This window comes from Pongo abelii, chromosome 5 (assembly GCF_028885655.2).
Source record: "Pongo abelii isolate AG06213 chromosome 5, NHGRI_mPonAbe1-v2.0_pri, whole genome shotgun sequence".
Lineage (NCBI taxonomy): Eukaryota > Metazoa > Chordata > Mammalia > Primates > Hominidae > Pongo > Pongo abelii.
This window is the reverse complement of record NC_071990.2, coordinates 169856517-169875155: the sequence shown is the minus strand read 5'-3', so window position 1 is coordinate 169875155 and position 18639 is coordinate 169856517. Positions and strand designations below refer to the sequence as shown.

At 42.7% G+C, this 18639-nt stretch overlaps 1 protein-coding gene across 31 annotated transcripts in view; it reads right to left on the bottom strand.

Annotated features, from left to right (window-relative positions):
- AFDN (afadin, adherens junction formation factor) overlaps window positions 1-18639 on the bottom strand; it is a 153367-nt gene that overhangs the window by 79756 nt on the left and 54972 nt on the right. For all 31 annotated transcript variants that reach the window (XM_054558473.2, XM_054558475.2, XM_054558455.2 and 28 more), the window contains exon 7: window positions 1528-1639. In XM_054558473.2, coding sequence (XP_054414448.2) covers window positions 1528-1639 — 112 coding nt within the window. The remainder of the gene's footprint in view (window positions 1-1527; window positions 1640-18639) is intronic.

Here is an 18639-nt window from a genome sequence, read left to right as displayed (position 1 = left end):
TCAGGTTGCTCAGGATGGCCAGCTGACTGGCAGTCAACTGTGCAAAACTTTCTCAAAAAGATGCATGTAATTTAGGAACATCTGCCAAGGAATCACTGCGTAAAGCTTACCCAATTCATACTTTTACTCAACAGAGGAAATATTAGCCTCTTGGTGTGTTTGAAAAGCTCTAGCAAGCAATTTCCAAAGACTACTCTAAATTAACAGCTACCGAAACACATCATAAGCTTGAAAAAAACACACCAGGTTAAGAATAAATGCTTACATTAGTAAACAACTCTATGATCAGTAAATACATTCATACATATAAAAACCACATTCACACACAAATACACATATAAAAATGTACTTTTAGGGTGGTAAGTACACCAAAATCTCAGAAATCACCACGAAAAAATTTATTCATGTAACCAAATACCACCTGTTCCCGCAAAAGCCTATTGAAATAAAACAATTCTATTACTAACAAAATAAATATGTACATTTTTAGTTGACCTGATTTTTATTAAATTCAACTTAAAGAATCTAGGCAATTTGCCTTTAATAAAATTTTAACTTTATACTGTTTTTAAAAAGTACTAAACAAGTGTTTTAAGGAGGATAGAAATTTGCTTGCTGAGAAAGATTTTTTCGGTGTTTTAAAACTACCAATCTACATTCCATATTGACACGATTAAATGGCAATACATTTTTATGTCGTTATTAATGCAAGGCCCTCTATGGAGTTAACAGTTAACTTATGATGTGAATTTGAAAGAAAACCGTATTTTCTTAAAAACACAGCTTCAAACTTAGACTGCTTTGAAATAATAAGGGAAAATTGTTTCAGTAGTGCAAAGTGTGAATTCATTATTTGAAATGACTAAATCACTGGACAATCTATAGGGTTACAGCAGTCATTTTCTCTATCATAACAAATTTGTCTAAACATCACACAGTTAATCTAGTCAGCATGAAATGTGTTTTCTACTACTGGTAGATACCAATGATCTTTCGCTTCTTGCTGTAGTGCTAATATTCTGGTTTCTTAATGAGATGTGTGATTTACCTGCAGTATCACCATTTGTGAGTATCTCATGTGTTAGACACCATTATCTGAGTGTCTAACACATGAGACTCAGATAAGTTGAGTGTGGTCTTAGCGACAATGGCAACACTCAGGAATCATCAAGCAAGTTAATGAAGGAGGCAGAAAGCTCTACAGCAAAAAGCCATCCACGTGGAGAAACCCCATCTCTACTAAAAATACAAAATTAGCCGGGCATGGGGGCGGGCGCCTGTAATCCCAACTACTCGGGAGGCTGAGGCAGGAGAATCGCTTGAACCCGGGAGGTGGAGCTTGCAGTGAGCGGAGACTGCGCCACTGCACTCCAGCCTGGGCAACAAGAGTGAGACTGTCTCAACAACAACAGCAACAAGGCCATCCAAAAACATTTACGTACACATCTCCTACATCATGTGATAAGGTGAACACCTGGTATATCACGTAGGAATCTGGTGTAAGTAATCCTTTAATAAGGTTACTACCTTTGTCACTCGGCCATTCCCTGAAGATTTGTAAAGGACACTCATCATCATCAAGAATAATTTCTTTAGCACCCTTTTCATCAGAATGCTGGGCTCCAGGAGGAAGCATAACCTAAAAAAAACAAAAATCATTAACTATGAATGTGCCAAAGTAACTAAGTTAACAAGTACTTAAAAGAACACATTTATTGCTTTTGAATGAATAAAATGTCACTGTAGAATTAAGCAGTAGAAACAATTCTCACTCATCATCAAAATAATCATCAATAAAAGTGAAAGGTAACAGTCTATAATACAAAGCTAAGCCAGCTGATTTGGCTGCTTTTAATCACCTGGTCCCTAAAAAGAGCTAGGCTGAATATTTTTTTTTACAACCTTTTATATGGAAAGGCAGTATGTAACGGTTAACTTCTGCGGAATTTCTTCACTATTGCAAATTTCAATCTCTCTAGTCCTTAACCCAGCTTTTCACATTCAAACAATTGGTTTTATTTTTATAAAGTGGGTTCATACAATATGAGATATCTTAGGATAACCACCACACAACAAGCCAGAATAGTTTTCGTTTTCTTGTAAATAATCTCTCTTTATGATTAAATTTTAATCAGACCATTTAAATATATTACAGGGCAAGTCATTCATTCAACAAATGCTTTTAACCACCTGTTTCAATATACTGTATTCACTGAACTCTTAAAAATTCATAATGCTGTATTACTTTTTCATTATGTTTTCACTAGAGCCAAACTATTTTTTTAATCATCTAAGAAAGCCCCCAAAACACTAATACGGAGGAGAGTGGGAGATGACGGCTGTCCAATATTCTTCTAGACTTTGGGCTGGTGCTCCGTCTTCACTCTAACACACTGCTAACATGAACCAAAACAGGATTAGAGAGAATAAGAAAAGAAGGCCAAGTCACTGGCATGTGAACATTACTTCCAACCTGTAATTAATGTAATGATGTTATCTTAGCAGACCTCACCACCCAAATGTATCCTCATGCTCACATACCAAATGGGTTAGACTCTTCTACAGAACCCTGTAATTTCTCTCTACACTGCTTCAATTACCTTAAAAAGACAAATAGACTATAACACACCTTATCATAAATTAACCAATCTTTCTTCATAGTGTTTCATATTAAATTCAGTATCTTGGCTTAGAACACATACTACTTCAGGATCTGACCTTCACTCATCTCTTTAGTCTCAATCTTTATCAAACATTTACAGCCAAGTCACATGGAATCAGAATCCTCACACTGGCAACATATATTATGCTTCCATGATTCCTCCTGCCCCAACTTTCACGTCTAATAACATCCATTCATCCTTCAGCTTAAGCACAACTTCTCTAGAAAGCATTCAATGATTTTCATTCTAATAGAAAAGCGCCCTGTTTTTCTATTTCTTAGTCTTTCTGTCTCCCTTTATTATAAGCTCTAAGGGCAGCTTCTTCTTATCCTAGGATAATATCTAACAAGGAGAAAATTTATTGAATAATTAAATAGATAAAATAATGAATAAAGAATACGAAAACAGCTACAATTTATAAAATGGCAACCTGGGCCAGGCACAGCGGCTCATGCCTGTAATCCTAGCACTTTGGGAGGCCAAGGCAGGTGGACTGCCTGAGCTCAGGAGTTCCAGACCAGCCTGGGCAACATAGTGAAACCTCGTCTCTACTAAAAAATACAAAAAATTAGCCGGACATGGCAGCGTGCGCCTGTAGTCCCAGCTATTCGGGAGGCTGAGGCAGGAGAATGGCTTGAACCCAAGAGGCGGAAGTTGCAGTGAGCCGAGATTGTGCCATTGCACTCCAACCTGGGTGACAGAGCGAGACTTCATCTCCAAAAAGAAAAAAAGAAAAAAAAAAAAAAAAAGGCAAGCTGAGAAGATAAAGAATTTCAAGGCAAAACAATAATTACCTCCTGATTTGTATTGCCTAACCTTGCAAAAGAAAACTGGTCAGGAAATAACAGAACAGAAAACCAAAACTAGAAGAAACACTCAATGGAAATTATCAAATGACTTCATAAGGGACCGTCAATAAAATCCCAAGATAGGCTTTTATAACTTTAAAACCCCAATTAAGGTGCTCTTTCACTTTCTCATTTTCATCAGTAAAAATCAGCCAAAAATTACTGAAAAGAAAAAGATGTTAAAAAGTTTATCAGATGCAATTTTATAGAACAGTTTATTATTAAATAGACTTATATACACTTATCAACATCAACATTCCCTTGGCAAATACTGGAGCAACACCAGGTATCAGATGCAACACTAGGCATTCTTTTTTTTTTTTTTTTTGATACAGAGTCTCGCTCTGTCATCCAGGCTGGAGTGCAGTGGTGCGATCTCAGCTCACTGCAACCTCCACCTCCCGGGTTCAAGTGATTCTCCTGTCTCAGCCTCCCGAGTAGCTGGGATTAGAGATGCCCACCACCATGCCCAGTTAACTTTTGTATTTTTAGTAGAGACAGGGTTTCAAGTTCCTGCCCTCAGTGTTCACACCACAACAGCTGAGAGACACAGCTCAGAAAGCATTAGGCCTCTGTTCAGTAGTACAGACCCTATGTACACTGCTGTTTTACTAATAGTATTCTGACTTAGAAAACTTTGTACAGTGTTACTAGTGTTACTAATCAATTGTAAGTATACGGAACACTTAAAAAACCCATCATATCCATGGACTTAATTATTCTATAGGTAAATTATGTCTCATATATACAATCATGCTTGCTACACAGTTCTTGTGAACAGTAAGTGATTATCTTATAAGGCCCAGGATTATAACAGAGCTCTCTTATACTTCAAGTAACTGTCAGGGCAACACACCACAACGTCCTCTAGCTCAGGTAATTTTCCTTCAGAGAGAATGCACAATTACCTTGACTAAACAACCTTACACCCTTACCCCATCAATGCCCCACAGAGTATGGCAGAACTAGTTCATGACACTGTTTCTTTATCTATGAATTCTCATTTAGAAGTATAAATTTTAAAATTTCACTTCTGAGACGACTTTTTTTCCTTCAATTTTATCAATACGATTTCTTACTACTTCCTACTAAAGGCCAAAGAAATAAAAAGGTGCACACCAAATTACCAAATACCCATGCTCATCTATCTTCTCCCATCCCAATGAAATGAGCTTTGCTGTATTTCTTTCTGATTCTGAGTAACACACATTCACTGTAAAAAAAAATTCAAATACAGAAAAAGCACAAGAAAAAAAAAATACTGTGAGATTACTATATTTTTGTGACCATACTTTCAATAATTATCTTTATGCATTTATTTTATAATGAGATTCAGATCTTAATCATGTAACACATTTTAAAAGTCTTTTCCTCCCTCTTTCCCTCACTTAGTTTGTAAGCTAGTATCTTTTCTAGGCATTTAACTTTTTCTTTGCTCATGTAAACATATACACAGCATTGTGTTATCTGGTTTTGTTTATGATGAATGACTGCTTTTACAAAGACAGGGTATTTGTAAATGCACAGGCATACCTTGTTGCTTTATTGTGTCTCACGGATATTGCTCTTTTAAGAAAAAACAAATATAAGTTGAAGGTTTGCGGCAAGCCTGCGTTGAGCACGCCTACTGATGCCATTTTTCCAACAGCATATGCTCACTTTGTGTCTGTGTGTACATTGTGTTAATTCTCACAATACTTCAAACTTTTTCATTATTATTATTAAATCTGTCATGGTGATCTGTGATCTTTGATGTTACTAATGTTTTAGGGTGCCATGAACTGCACCCATATAAGATGGCAAGCTTAACTGATAAATGTGTGTGTTCTGAATGTTCCACTCCCCATCTCTCTGCCTCTCCTTGGCCCTCCCTATTCTACGAGACATAATATTGAAATTAGGCCAATTAATACCCTAAAATGACCTCTAAGTGAAAGGAAGAGCTGCACATCTCTCACTTTAAATCAAAAGCTAAAAATTGATTAAACATAGTGAGAAAGGCATGTCGAAAGCCCAGACAGGCAGAAAGCTAGGCTTCTTGGTGCCAGTCAAGTTACGAATGCAATGGAAAACTTCTTAAAGGAAATTAGAAGTGCTACTCCAATGAACACATGAATGGTGAGAAAGAGAAACAGCCTTATTGCTCATATGGAGGAAAGTCTGAATGGTCTGGTAAATGACCAAATCAGCCACAATATTACAGCCAATTCTACTCTACAGCAAGGCCCTAACTCTCTTCAATTCTATGAAGGCTGAGAGAGGTGAGAAGGATGCAGAAGAAAAGTCTGAAGCTAGCAGAGGTTGATTTGTGAGGTTTAAGAAATGAAGCCATCTCCATAAAAGTGCAAGGTGAAGCAGCTGATGGAGAAGCTGCAGCAAGTTCTCCAGAAGATCTAGCTAAGATCACTGATGGTCACTACACTAAATAACAGATTTTCAATGAAGATGAAACAGCCTTCTATTGGAAAAAGCAGCCGTCTAGGACTCTCTAGCTAGAGAGGAGAAGGCAATGCCTGGCTTCGAAGCTTCAAAGAACAGGCTGATTCTTTTGTTAGGGGCGAATGCAGCTGGTGACTTTAAGTTGAGGCCAATGCTCACTTACCTTTATGAAAATTCTGGAGCTTTTAAGAATTATACAAATCAACTCTGCCTGTGCTCTATAAATGAACAACAAATCCTAGATGTCAACACATCTATTTACAGCATGGCTTACTATTTTGAGCCCACTGTTGGGACCTACTGCTCAGAGGAAAGAAGAAAAAAAAATAAGAAGAACCCTTTGAAAATATTACTGCTCACTGACAAGGCACCTAGTCACCCAGGCTCTGGTGGAGAGGTACAAGATTAACATTGTTTTCATGCTTACTAAAGCAACACCCACTCTGCAGCCCATGGAACAAGCAGTGATTTTGACTTTCAAGTCTTATTATTTAAGAAATACATTTCATGAGGCTATAGCTGCCATAGATAGTGATTCTCTGATAAATCTGGGGTGAAAACCTGGGAAGTATTCATCATTCTAGATGCCATTAGAACATTCATGATTCATGGGATAAGGAAAAATATCAATAGTGAAAGGAGTTTGGAAGAAATTGATTCAAACCCTATGGATGATTTGGAGCTGTTCAAGACTTCAGTGAAGGAAGTACATGAAGATGAGGTGAAAACAGGAAGAGAACTAAGATTAATAATGGGGTCTGAAGATGTGACTGAAATGCTGCAATCTCATGATAAAACTTGAACAAACAAGGTGTTGCCTCTTATGAATAAGCAAAGAAAGTAATTTCTTATGGAATCAACTCCTGGTGAAGATGCTGTGAACACTGTTGAAATGAAAACAAAGGATTTCAAATATTATATAAACTTAGTTGATAAAGCAGTGGCAGGGGTTGGGAGGCCTGACTTCAATTCTGAAAGACATTTTACTGTACATAAAATGTTATCTAACAGTATCGTATGCTACAGAGAAATGTTTTGTGAAAGGAAGAGTTAATCAATGCAGCAAACTTCATTTGTTGTATTTTAGGGAGTTGCCACAGCCAACCTAACCTTCAGCAACCACCACCCTGGTCAGTCAGTGGCCATCAACATCCACGCAAGCCCCTGCACTAGCAAAAGATTATAACTTGCTGAAGGCTCAGATGACTGTTAGCATTTTTTAAGCAATAAAGTATTTTTAAATTAAGGTAGGTCCATTTTTTCTTAAACACAATGCTACTGCACACTTAAATAGACTACAGTATACTAAAAAGCATAACTTTTCTATGTATTGGGAAACCAAAAAACTCATGTGACTCACTACACTGTGATGCCAGATTTACTGTGGCGGTCTCACATCAGACCTGCAGCATCTCTGAGGTGTGCCTGTATATATCTCCAGGTCAACTGGTAGAGATTTACTGTGGCGGTCTCACATCAGACCTGCAGCATCTCTGAGGTGTGCCTGTATATATCTCCAGGTCAACTGGTAGAGATTTACTGTGGCGGTCTCACATCAGACCTGCAGCATCTCTGAGGTGTGCCTGTATATATCTCCAGGTCAACTGGTAGAGATTTACTGTGGCGGTCTCACATCAGACCTGCAGCATCTCTGAGGTGTGCCTGTATATATCTCCAGGTCAACTGGTAGAGATTTACTGTGGCGGTCTCACATCAGACCTGCAGCATCTCTGAGGTGTGCCTGTATATATCTCCAGGTCAACTGGTAGAGATTTACCGTGGCGGTCTCACATCAGACCTGCAGCATCTCTGAGGTGTGCCTGTATATATCTCCAGGTCAACTGGTAGAGATTTACTGTGGCGGTCTCGCATCAGACCTGCAGCATCTCTGAGGTGTGCCTGTATATATCTCCAGGTCAACTGGTAGAGATTTACTGTGGCGGTCTCACATCAGACCTGCAGCATCTCTGAGGTGTGCCTGTATATATCTCCAGGTCAACTGGTAGAGATTTACTGTGGCGGTCTCACATCAGACCTGCAGCATCTCTGAGGTGTGCCTGTATATATCTCCAGGTCAACTGGTAGAGATTTACTGTGGCGGTCTCACATCAGACCTGCAGCATCTCTGAGGTGTGCCTGTATATATCTCCAGGTCAACTGGTAGAGATTTACTGTGGCGGTCTCACATCAGACCTGCAGCATCTCTGAGGTGTGCCTGTATATATCTCCAGGTCAACTGGTAGAGATTTACTGTGGCGGTCTCACATCAGACCTGCAGCATCTCTGAGGTGTGCCTGTATATATCTCCAGGTCAACTGGTAGAGATTTACTGTGGCGGTCTCACATCAGACCTGCAGCATCTCTGAGGTGTGCCTGTATATATCTCCAGGTCAACTGGTAGAGATTTACTGTGGCGGTCTCACATCAGACCTGCAGCATCTCTGAGGTGTGCCTGTATATATCTCCAGGTCAACTGGTAGAGATTTACTGTGGCGGTCTCACATCAGACCTGCAGCATCTCTGAGGTGTGCCTGTATATATCTCCAGGTCAACTGGTAGAGATTTACTGTGGCGGTCTCACATCAGACCTGCAGCATCTCTGAGGTGTGCCTGTATATATCTCCAGGTCAACTGGTAGAGATTTACTGTGGCGGTCTCACATCAGACCTGCAGCATCTCTGAGGTGTGCCTGTATATATCTCCAGGTCAACTGGTAGAGATTTACTGTGGCGGTCTCACATCAGACCTGCAGCATCTCTGAGGTGTGCCTGTATATATCTCCAGGTCAACTGGTAGAGATTTACTGTGGCGGTCTCACATCAGACCTGCAGCATCTCTGAGGTGTGCCTGTATATATCTCCAGGTCAACTGGTAGAGATTTACTGTGGCGGTCTCACATCAGACCTGCAGCATCTCTGAGGTGTGCCTGTATATATCTCCAGGTCAACTGGTAGAGATTTACTGTGGCGGTCTCACATCAGACCTGCAGCATCTCTGAGGTGTGCCTGTATATATCTCCAGGTCAACTGGTAGAGATTTACCGTGGCGGTCTCACATCAGACCTGCAGCATCTCTGAGGTGTGCCTGTATATATCTCCAGGTCAACTGGTAGAGATTTACCGTGGCGGTCTCACATCAGACCTGCAGCATCTCTGAGGTGTGCCTGTATATATCTCCAGGTCAACTGGTAGAGATTTACTGTGGCGGTCTCGCATCAGACCTGCAGCATCTCTGAGGTGTGCCTGTATATATCTCCAGGTCAACTGGTAGAGATTTACTGTGGCGGTCTCACATCAGACCTGCAGCATCTCTGAGGTGTGCCTGTATATATCTCCAGGTCAACTGGTAGAGATTTACTGTGGCGGTCTCACATCAGACCTGCAGCATCTCTGAGGTGTGCCTGTATATATCTCCAGGTCAACTGGTAGAGATTTACTGTGGCGGTCTCACATCAGACCTGCAGCATCTCTGAGGTGTGCCTGTATATATCTCCAGGTCAACTGGTAGAGATTTACTGTGGCGGTCTCACATCAGACCTGCAGCATCTCTGAGGTGTGCCTGTATATATCTCCAGGTCAACTGGTAGAGATTTACTGTGGCGGTCTCACATCAGACCTGCAGCATCTCTGAGGTGTGCCTGTATATATCTCCAGGTCAACTGGTAGAGATTTACTGTGGCGGTCTCACATCAGACCTGCAGCATCTCTGAGGTGTGCCTGTATATATCTCCAGGTCAACTGGTAGAGATTTACTGTGGCGGTCTCACATCAGACCTGCAGCATCTCTGAGGTGTGCCTGTATATATCTCCAGGTCAACTGGTAGAGATTTACTGTGGCGGTCTGGCATCAGACCTGCAGCATCTCTGAGGTGTGCCTGTATATATCTCCAGGTCAACTGGTAGAGATTTACTGTGGCGGTCTCGCATCAGACCTGCAGCATCTCTGAGGTGTGCCTGTATATATCTCCAGGTCAACTGGTAGAGATTTACTGTGGCGGTCTCACATCAGACCTGCAGCATCTCTGAGGTGTGCCTGTATATATCTCCAGGTCAACTGGTAGAGATTTACTGTGGCGGTCTCACATCAGACCTGCAGCATCTCTGAGGTGTGCCTGTATATATCTCCAGGTCAACTGGTAGAGATTTACTGTGGCGGTCTCACATCAGACCTGCAGCATCTCTGAGGTGTGCCTGTATATATCTCCAGGTCAACTGGTAGAGATTTACTGTGGCGGTCTCACATCAGACCTGCAGCATCTCTGAGGTGTGCCTGTATATATCTCCAGGTCAACTGGTAGAGATTTACTGTGGCGGTCTCACATCAGACCTGCAGCATCTCTGAGGTGTGCCTGTATATATCTCCAGGTCAACTGGTAGAGATTTACTGTGGCGGTCTCACATCAGACCTGCAGCATCTCTGAGGTGTGCCTGTATATATCTCCAGGTCAACTGGTAGAGATTTACTGTGGCGGTCTCACATCAGACCTGCAGCATCTCTGAGGTGTGCCTGTATATATCTCCAGGTCAACTGGTAGAGATTTACTGTGGCGGTCTCACATCAGACCTGCAGCATCTCTGAGGTGTGCCTGTATATATCTCCAGGTCAACTGGTAGAGATTTACTGTGGCGGTCTGGCATCAGACCTGCAGCATCTCTGAGGTGTGCCTGTATATATCTCCAGGTCAACTGGTAGAGATTTACTGTGGCGGTCTCACATCAGACCTGCAGCATCTCTGAGGTGTGCCTGTATATATCTCCAGGTCAACTGGTAGAGATTTACTGTGGCGGTCTCACATCAGACCTGCAGCATCTCTGAGGTGTGCCTGTATATATCTCCAGGTCAACTGGTAGAGATTTACTGTGGCGGTCTCACATCAGACCTGCAGCATCTCTGAGGTGTGCCTGTATATATCTCCAGGTCAACTGGTAGAGATTTACTGTGGCGGTCTCACATCAGACCTGCAGCATCTCTGAGGTGTGCCTGTATATATCTCCAGGTCAACTGGTAGAGATTTACTGTGGCGGTCTCACATCAGACCTGCAGCATCTCTGAGGTGTGCCTGTATATATCTCCAGGTCAACTGGTAGAGATTTACTGTGGCGGTCTCACATCAGACCTGCAGCATCTCTGAGGTGTGCCTGTATATATCTCCAGGTCAACTGGTAGAGATTTACTGTGGCGGTCTCACATCAGACCTGCAGCATCTCTGAGGTGTGCCTGTATATATCTCCAGGTCAACTGGTAGAGATTTACTGTGGCGGTCTCACATCAGACCTGCAGCATCTCTGAGGTGTGCCTGTATATATCTCCAGGTCAACTGGTAGAGATTTACTGTGGCGGTCTCACATCAGACCTGCAGCATCTCTGAGGTGTGCCTGTATATATCTCCAGGTCAACTGGTAGAGATTTACTGTGGCGGTCTGGCATCAGACCTGCAGCATCTCTGAGGTGTGCCTGTATATATCTCCAGGTCAACTGGTAGAGATTTACTGTGGCGGTCTGGCATCAGACCTGCAGCATCTCTGAGGTGTGCCTGTATATATCTCCAGGTCAACTGGTAGAGATTTACTGTGGCGGTCTCACATCAGACCTGCAGCATCTCTGAGGTGTGCCTGTATATATCTCCAGGTCAACTGGTAGAGATTTACTGTGGCGGTCTCACATCAGACCTGCAGCATCTCTGAGGTGTGCCTGTATATATCTCCAGGTCAACTGGTAGAGATTTACTGTGGCGGTCTCACATCAGACCTGCAGCATCTCTGAGGTGTGCCTGTATATATCTCCAGGTCAACTGGTAGAGATTTACTGTGGCGGTCTCACATCAGACCTGCAGCATCTCTGAGGTGTGCCTGTATATATCTCCAGGTCAACTGGTAGAGATTTACTGTGGCGGTCTCACATCAGACCTGCAGCATCTCTGAGGTGTGCCTGTATATATCTCCAGGTCAACTGGTAGAGATTTACTGTGGCGGTCTGGCATCAGACCTGCAGCATCTCTGAGGTGTGCCTGTATATATCTCCAGGTCAACTGGTAGAGATTTACTGTGGCGGTCTCACATCAGACCTGCAGCATCTCTGAGGTGTGCCTGTATATATCTCCAGGTCAACTGGTAGAGATTTACTGTGGCGGTCTCACATCAGACCTGCAGCATCTCTGAGGTGTGCCTGTATATATCTCCAGGTCAACTGGTAGAGATTTACTGTGGCGGTCTCACATCAGACCTGCAGCATCTCTGAGGTGTGCCTGTATATATCTCCAGGTCAACTGGTAGAGATTTACTGTGGCGGTCTCACATCAGACCTGCAGCATCTCTGAGGTGTGCCTGTATATATCTCCAGGTCAACTGGTAGAGATTTACTGTGGCGGTCTCACATCAGACCTGCAGCATCTCTGAGGTGTGCCTGTATATATCTCCAGGTCAACTGGTAGAGATTTACTGTGGCGGTCTCACATCAGACCTGCAGCATCTCTGAGGTGTGCCTGTATATATCTCCAGGTCAACTGGTAGAGATTTACTGTGGCGGTCTCACATCAGACCTGCAGCATCTCTGAGGTGTGCCTGTATATATCTCCAGGTCAACTGGTAGAGATTTACTGTGGCGGTCTCACATCAGACCTGCAGCATCTCTGAGGTGTGCCTGTATATATCTCCAGGTCAACTGGTAGAGATTTACTGTGGCGGTCTCACATCAGACCTGCAGCATCTCTGAGGTGTGCCTGTATATATCTCCAGGTCAACTGGTAGAGATTTACTGTGGCGGTCTCACATCAGACCTGCAGCATCTCTGAGGTGTGCCTGTATATATCTCCAGGTCAACTGGTAGAGATTTACTGTGGCGGTCTCACATCAGACCTGCAGCATCTCTGAGGTGTGCCTGTATATATCTCCAGGTCAACTGGTAGAGATTTACTGTGGCGGTCTGGCATCAGACCTGCAGCATCTCTGAGGTGTGCCTGTATATATCTCCAGGTCAACTGGTAGAGATTTACTGTGGCGGTCTCACATCAGACCTGCAGCATCTCTGAGGTGTGCCTGTATATATCTCCAGGTCAACTGGTAGAGATTTACTGTGGCGGTCTCACATCAGACCTGCAGCATCTCTGAGGTGTGCCTGTATATATCTCCAGGTCAACTGGTAGAGATTTACTGTGGCGGTCTCACATCAGACCTGCAGCATCTCTGAGGTGTGCCTGTATATATCTCCAGGTCAACTGGTAGAGATTTACTGTGGCGGTCTCACATCAGACCTGCAGCATCTCTGAGGTGTGCCTGTATATATCTCCAGGTCAACTGGTAGAGATTTACTGTGGCGGTCTCACATCAGACCTGCAGCATCTCTGAGGTGTGCCTGTATATATCTCCAGGTCAACTGGTAGAGATTTACTGTGGCGGTCTCACATCAGACCTGCAGCATCTCTGAGGTGTGCCTGTATATATCTCCAGGTCAACTGGTAGAGATTTACTGTGGCGGTCTCACATCAGACCTGCAGCATCTCTGAGGTGTGCCTGTATATATCTCCAGGTCAACTGGTAGAGATTTACTGTGGCGGTCTCACATCAGACCTGCAGCATCTCTGAGGTGTGCCTGTATATATCTCCAGGTCAACTGGTAGAGATTTACTGTGGCGGTCTGGCATCAGACCTGCAGCATCTCTGAGGTGTGCCTGTATATATCTCCAGGTCAACTGGTAGAGATTTACTGTGGCGGTCTCACATCAGACCTGCAGCATCTCTGAGGTGTGCCTGTATATATCTCCAGGTCAACTGGTAGAGATTTACTGTGGCGGTCTCACATCAGACCTGCAGCATCTCTGAGGTGTGCCTGTATATATCTCCAGGTCAACTGGTAGAGATTTACTGTGGCGGTCTCACATCAGACCTGCAGCATCTCTGAGGTGTGCCTGTATATATCTCCAGGTCAACTGGTAGAGATTTACTGTGGCGGTCTCACATCAGACCTGCAGCATCTCTGAGGTGTGCCTGTATATATCTCCAGGTCAACTGGTAGAGATTTACTGTGGCGGTCTCACATCAGACCTGCAGCATCTCTGAGGTGTGCCTGTATATATCTCCAGGTCAACTGGTAGAGATTTACTGTGGCGGTCTCACATCAGACCTGCAGCATCTCTGAGGTGTGCCTGTATATATCTCCAGGTCAACTGGTAGAGATTTACTGTGGCGGTCTCACATCAGACCTGCAGCATCTCTGAGGTGTGCCTGTATATATCTCCAGGTCAACTGGTAGAGATTTACTGTGGCGGTCTCACATCAGACCTGCAGCATCTCTGAGGTGTGCCTGTATATATCTCCAGGTCAACTGGTAGAGATTTACTGTGGCGGTCTCACATCAGACCTGCAGCATCTCTGAGGTGTGCCTGTATATATCTCCAGGTCAACTGGTAGAGATTTACTGTGGCGGTCTCACATCAGACCTGCAGCATCTCTGAGGTGTGCCTGTATATATCTCCAGGTCAACTGGTAGAGATTTACTGTGGCGGTCTCACATCAGACCTGCAGCATCTCTGAGGTGTGCCTGTATATATCTCCAGGTCAACTGGTAGAGATTTACTGTGGCGGTCTCACATCAGACCTGCAGCATCTCTGAGGTGTGCCTGTATATATCTCCAGGTCAACTGGTAGAGATTTACTGTGGCGGTCTCACATCAGACCTGCAGCATCTCTGAGGTGTGCCTGTATATATCTCCAGGTCAACTGGTAGAGATTTACTGTGGCGGTCTCACATCAGACCTGCAGCATCTCTGAGGTGTGCCTGTATATATCTCCAGGTCAACTGGTAGAGATTTACTGTGGCGGTCTCACATCAGACCTGCAGCATCTCTGAGGTGTGCCTGTATATATCTCCAGGTCAACTGGTAGAGATTTACTGTGGCGGTCTCACATCAGACCTGCAGCATCTCTGAGGTGTGCCTGTATATATCTCCAGGTCAACTGGTAGAGATTTACTGTGGCGGTCTCACATCAGACCTGCAGCATCTCTGAGGTGTGCCTGTATATATCTCCAGGTCAACTGGTAGAGATTTACTGTGGCGGTCTCACATCAGACCTGCAGCATCTCTGAGGTGTGCCTGTATATATCTCCAGGTCAACTGGTAGAGATTTACTGTGGCGGTCTCACATCAGACCTGCAGCATCTCTGAGGTGTGCCTGTATATATCTCCAGGTCAACTGGTAGAGATTTACTGTGGCGGTCTCACATCAGACCTGCAGCATCTCTGAGGTGTGCCTGTATATATCTCCAGGTCAACTGGTAGAGATTTACTGTGGCGGTCTGGCATCAGACCTGCAGCATCTCTGAGGTGTGCCTGTATATATCTCCAGGTCAACTGGTAGAGATTTACTGTGGCGGTCTGGCATCAGACCTGCAACATCTCTGAGGTGTGCCTGTATATATCTCCAGGTCAACTGGTAGAGATTTACTGTGGCGGTCTGGCATCAAACCTGCAACATCTCTGAGGTGTGCCTGTATATATCTCCAGGTCAACTGGTAGAGATTTACTGTGGCGGTCTGGCATCAAACCTGCAACATCTCTGAGGTGTGCCTGTATATATCTCCAGGTCAACTGGTAGAGATTTACTGTGGCGGTCTGGCATCAAACCTGCAACATCTCTGAGGTGTGCCTGTATATATCTCCAGGTCAACTGGTAGAGATTTACTGTGGCGGTCTGGCATCAGACCTGCAGCATCTCTGAGGTGTGCCTGTATATATCTCCAGGTCAACTGGTAGAGATTTGATTGACGTTGCAGAGCAACATGTCACTGAGTGGTAGAAGCACTCCTTAGTGCTGGGCCTGTTGTCTGCTTTTTTATTGCTATGCACAGAATACTGCAAAAATAAATGCTCATAGAAATATCCTCAGGAATTTACTGGCTATTTATTTTAGATGTCACAACTAGTATTTACCACCATATTTCTAAACAATGTGTCTTTATTGCTATTTACCTTCAGTCTTGGACATTATCTCCAATCTCAAGTGTGTGCCGTTCAGCACTACTGCAGAGGAATCTTCTGGACTCTCCTTCCTCATCATCCTTGGAATTCCCTTGTCCTGATAGATTCTATTCTTGAATTCTCCCTCTCTCTCTTTCTTGGCCTACTGCATCATTCTGCTGGACAATGTCCTCCAGCACTTTTTTGAGATAGGGCACATGGGAGGTAAATTTTTGCCTTGTATGTTTTGAAATGTCTTTATTCCATTCACCTAACACCTGGCTGACAGTCTGGATGGGGAATCATTTCACTCTGCATTTGAAAGTACACGGCATGCCAGATACCATAGTTACTGTTGAGAAGACTAGCACTAGCCTTACTCCCCAAACCTTTATATGCAACTTCAATCTTTTTCTTTTGAATCATTCTTTTTAATACTAGTTTTCTGCAGTTTCAAAATAATAAGCTTTGGTTTGGGTCTTTGTCAAAGCAATTATACCATTATTCAGCAGGCCTTTTCAACCTAGAAACTAAACTCCTTCAGTCCTGAGAGATTCTAGCAGTATTTCCTTGATAACTTCCGTCGCTCCATTTCCTTTGGTTTTGTTTGTTTGTTTTTGAGACAGTCTCGCTCCATCGCCCAGGCTGGAATGCAATGGCGAGATGAAGGCTCACTGCAACCTCCCAGGTTCAAGTAATTGTCCTGCCTCAACCTCCCAAGTAGCTGGGATTACAGGTGTGCGCCACCATGCCCAGCTCATTTTTTTTTTTTTTTTTTTTTTTTTTTGTATTTTTAGTAGAAACAAGGTTTTGCGATGTTGACCAGCCTTGTCTCAAACCCCTGACCTCAAAGTGCTGGGATTACAGGAGTGAGCCACCATGCCTGGCTTCCTTTTGATCCCCCTTTAGTATATGTTAGATATTCTACACTAATAATCTAAATATCTTGTCTGTTTTACTTCTTTTTCTCTTTGATCTGTATTTAGGTAGATTTCCTTATTTTCTACCTATCTTATTAACATTTTCCCCCTCTATCCCTTATTTACTTATATATATTTTTTATTTCTAAGAGCTCTTTCTCTGTCTGTTTCTTTTTCTGGCATTCTAGTCTTATTTCATGGATGCACTATTTTCTTTATCTCTGTAAGTCTTAGTGTTGTCAAACTTCCATCTGTTCTCTCCAGTTTCTCCCTTTTAGCTCCAGTTTTCTTAATGTTTGTGTTATCTGTGCCTATTTTAAAGGTACTTTTTTCAAATGTCTGTTGCACCTTGGCTATCAACATTTGACAGCAAGTCCCATGAAAGCTGAATGTAAAGGCTATATACGTGGGCAAGGGTTACTGTTGCTAAGTCTCAGAGTGATGTTATTAGACTAGAATTTCCAAAGGTCCGTTTTTATACAGATCTTTCTTTCAACAAGTGCCTTCTGAGAGGGATCCATAAATCTTCTAGCCATCAGTATTCTGGGTACAGTCTTTCACTTCATCCTCCTGTTTTCAGTGAAGACCCTTGTCACCTTGTGCTATTCCTGTTACCTCCAAATCCAAGGACTCCATTCAATACCCACCCACCTCCCATCAGTTTTACTCTAGCCTTCAGCAGTTAGGGTAGGGAAGTGAATCTGGTGGAGTCTGCCACTTCTTATAGAAACTTTCAGCCCAATTTCTTCTTTTCAGCCCAACTTTCAACACTGCCTTAGAAAGTTCCAAAGCCTCTAATTCCTGAGTCTTCCTGGGGCTGGGATACACTTGCCTGCTCTGTCTTGATGTCCTCCCAGCAAGATTTCTCTGGTCTGGCAAGTTAGAGACCTCTCATTTACATCTGCAAAATTCCACAGACTAATCTCTTGTCATCTCATCTCTCATTCTCCTTGTTCTTGTGCATTTAAACAAATTTTTATTCCTTTATTGTCATTTTAATGTGAGAAAAACATGATTTCCCATCTACTGACAGCTAAAGTTGGGCTATATTCATAAGCTGCAAATCACTAGTTTTTCCAACTCAATGTAACTTCTTAGCTTCTCAGCAAAAACATAAAAGTTATAAAACTCAAACAACAAGCCCTTTTATTTAATTCTACCTGTAGCTAACAAGAGAGGCACAAGACCTCTACACTGAATACCATGAAATACTGCTGAGAGAATTTAAAGCACTAAGTAAATAAAGAGATACACTCTGCTCACAAATTGGAAGACTAAATATTATTAGGATGAGAAGTCTCTCAAAGTTGATCTACGGAGGCAATGCAAACCCAATCACAATCCCAGAAGGTTCTGGGTAAACACTGACAAGCTGATCCTAAAATTTATAAAGAAACATAAACAACCTAGAATAAACAAAGCAATTTTTTAAAATAATGAACAAAATTGGCACATACTTCACATAATTTTAAGACTTATTATAAATCTACAGTAATTAAGGCAGCTTGGTATTGGTAAAAAGATAGACACATATATCAGTGGAACAGAAAAGAGACCAGAATAAGAACCACACGTATATGCGGTCAATTGATTTTGGGGTAATTTTTATTTTCTTTAATTTGCCTTTTAATATTTTTCTTATTTTATAATAGAAACATATATTACTTTTGTAATGGAAGGGAGGCTGCTTTTTAAAAATATATATTTATCAGATTCTAAATGATATGGTAGGCTGAAAATCTAGGTTTAATTTGATTTAAAGAAAACCTTCCACTTAAATGCAAAGCAGAAAGAACTGCTGATTTGATAAAGTTCCT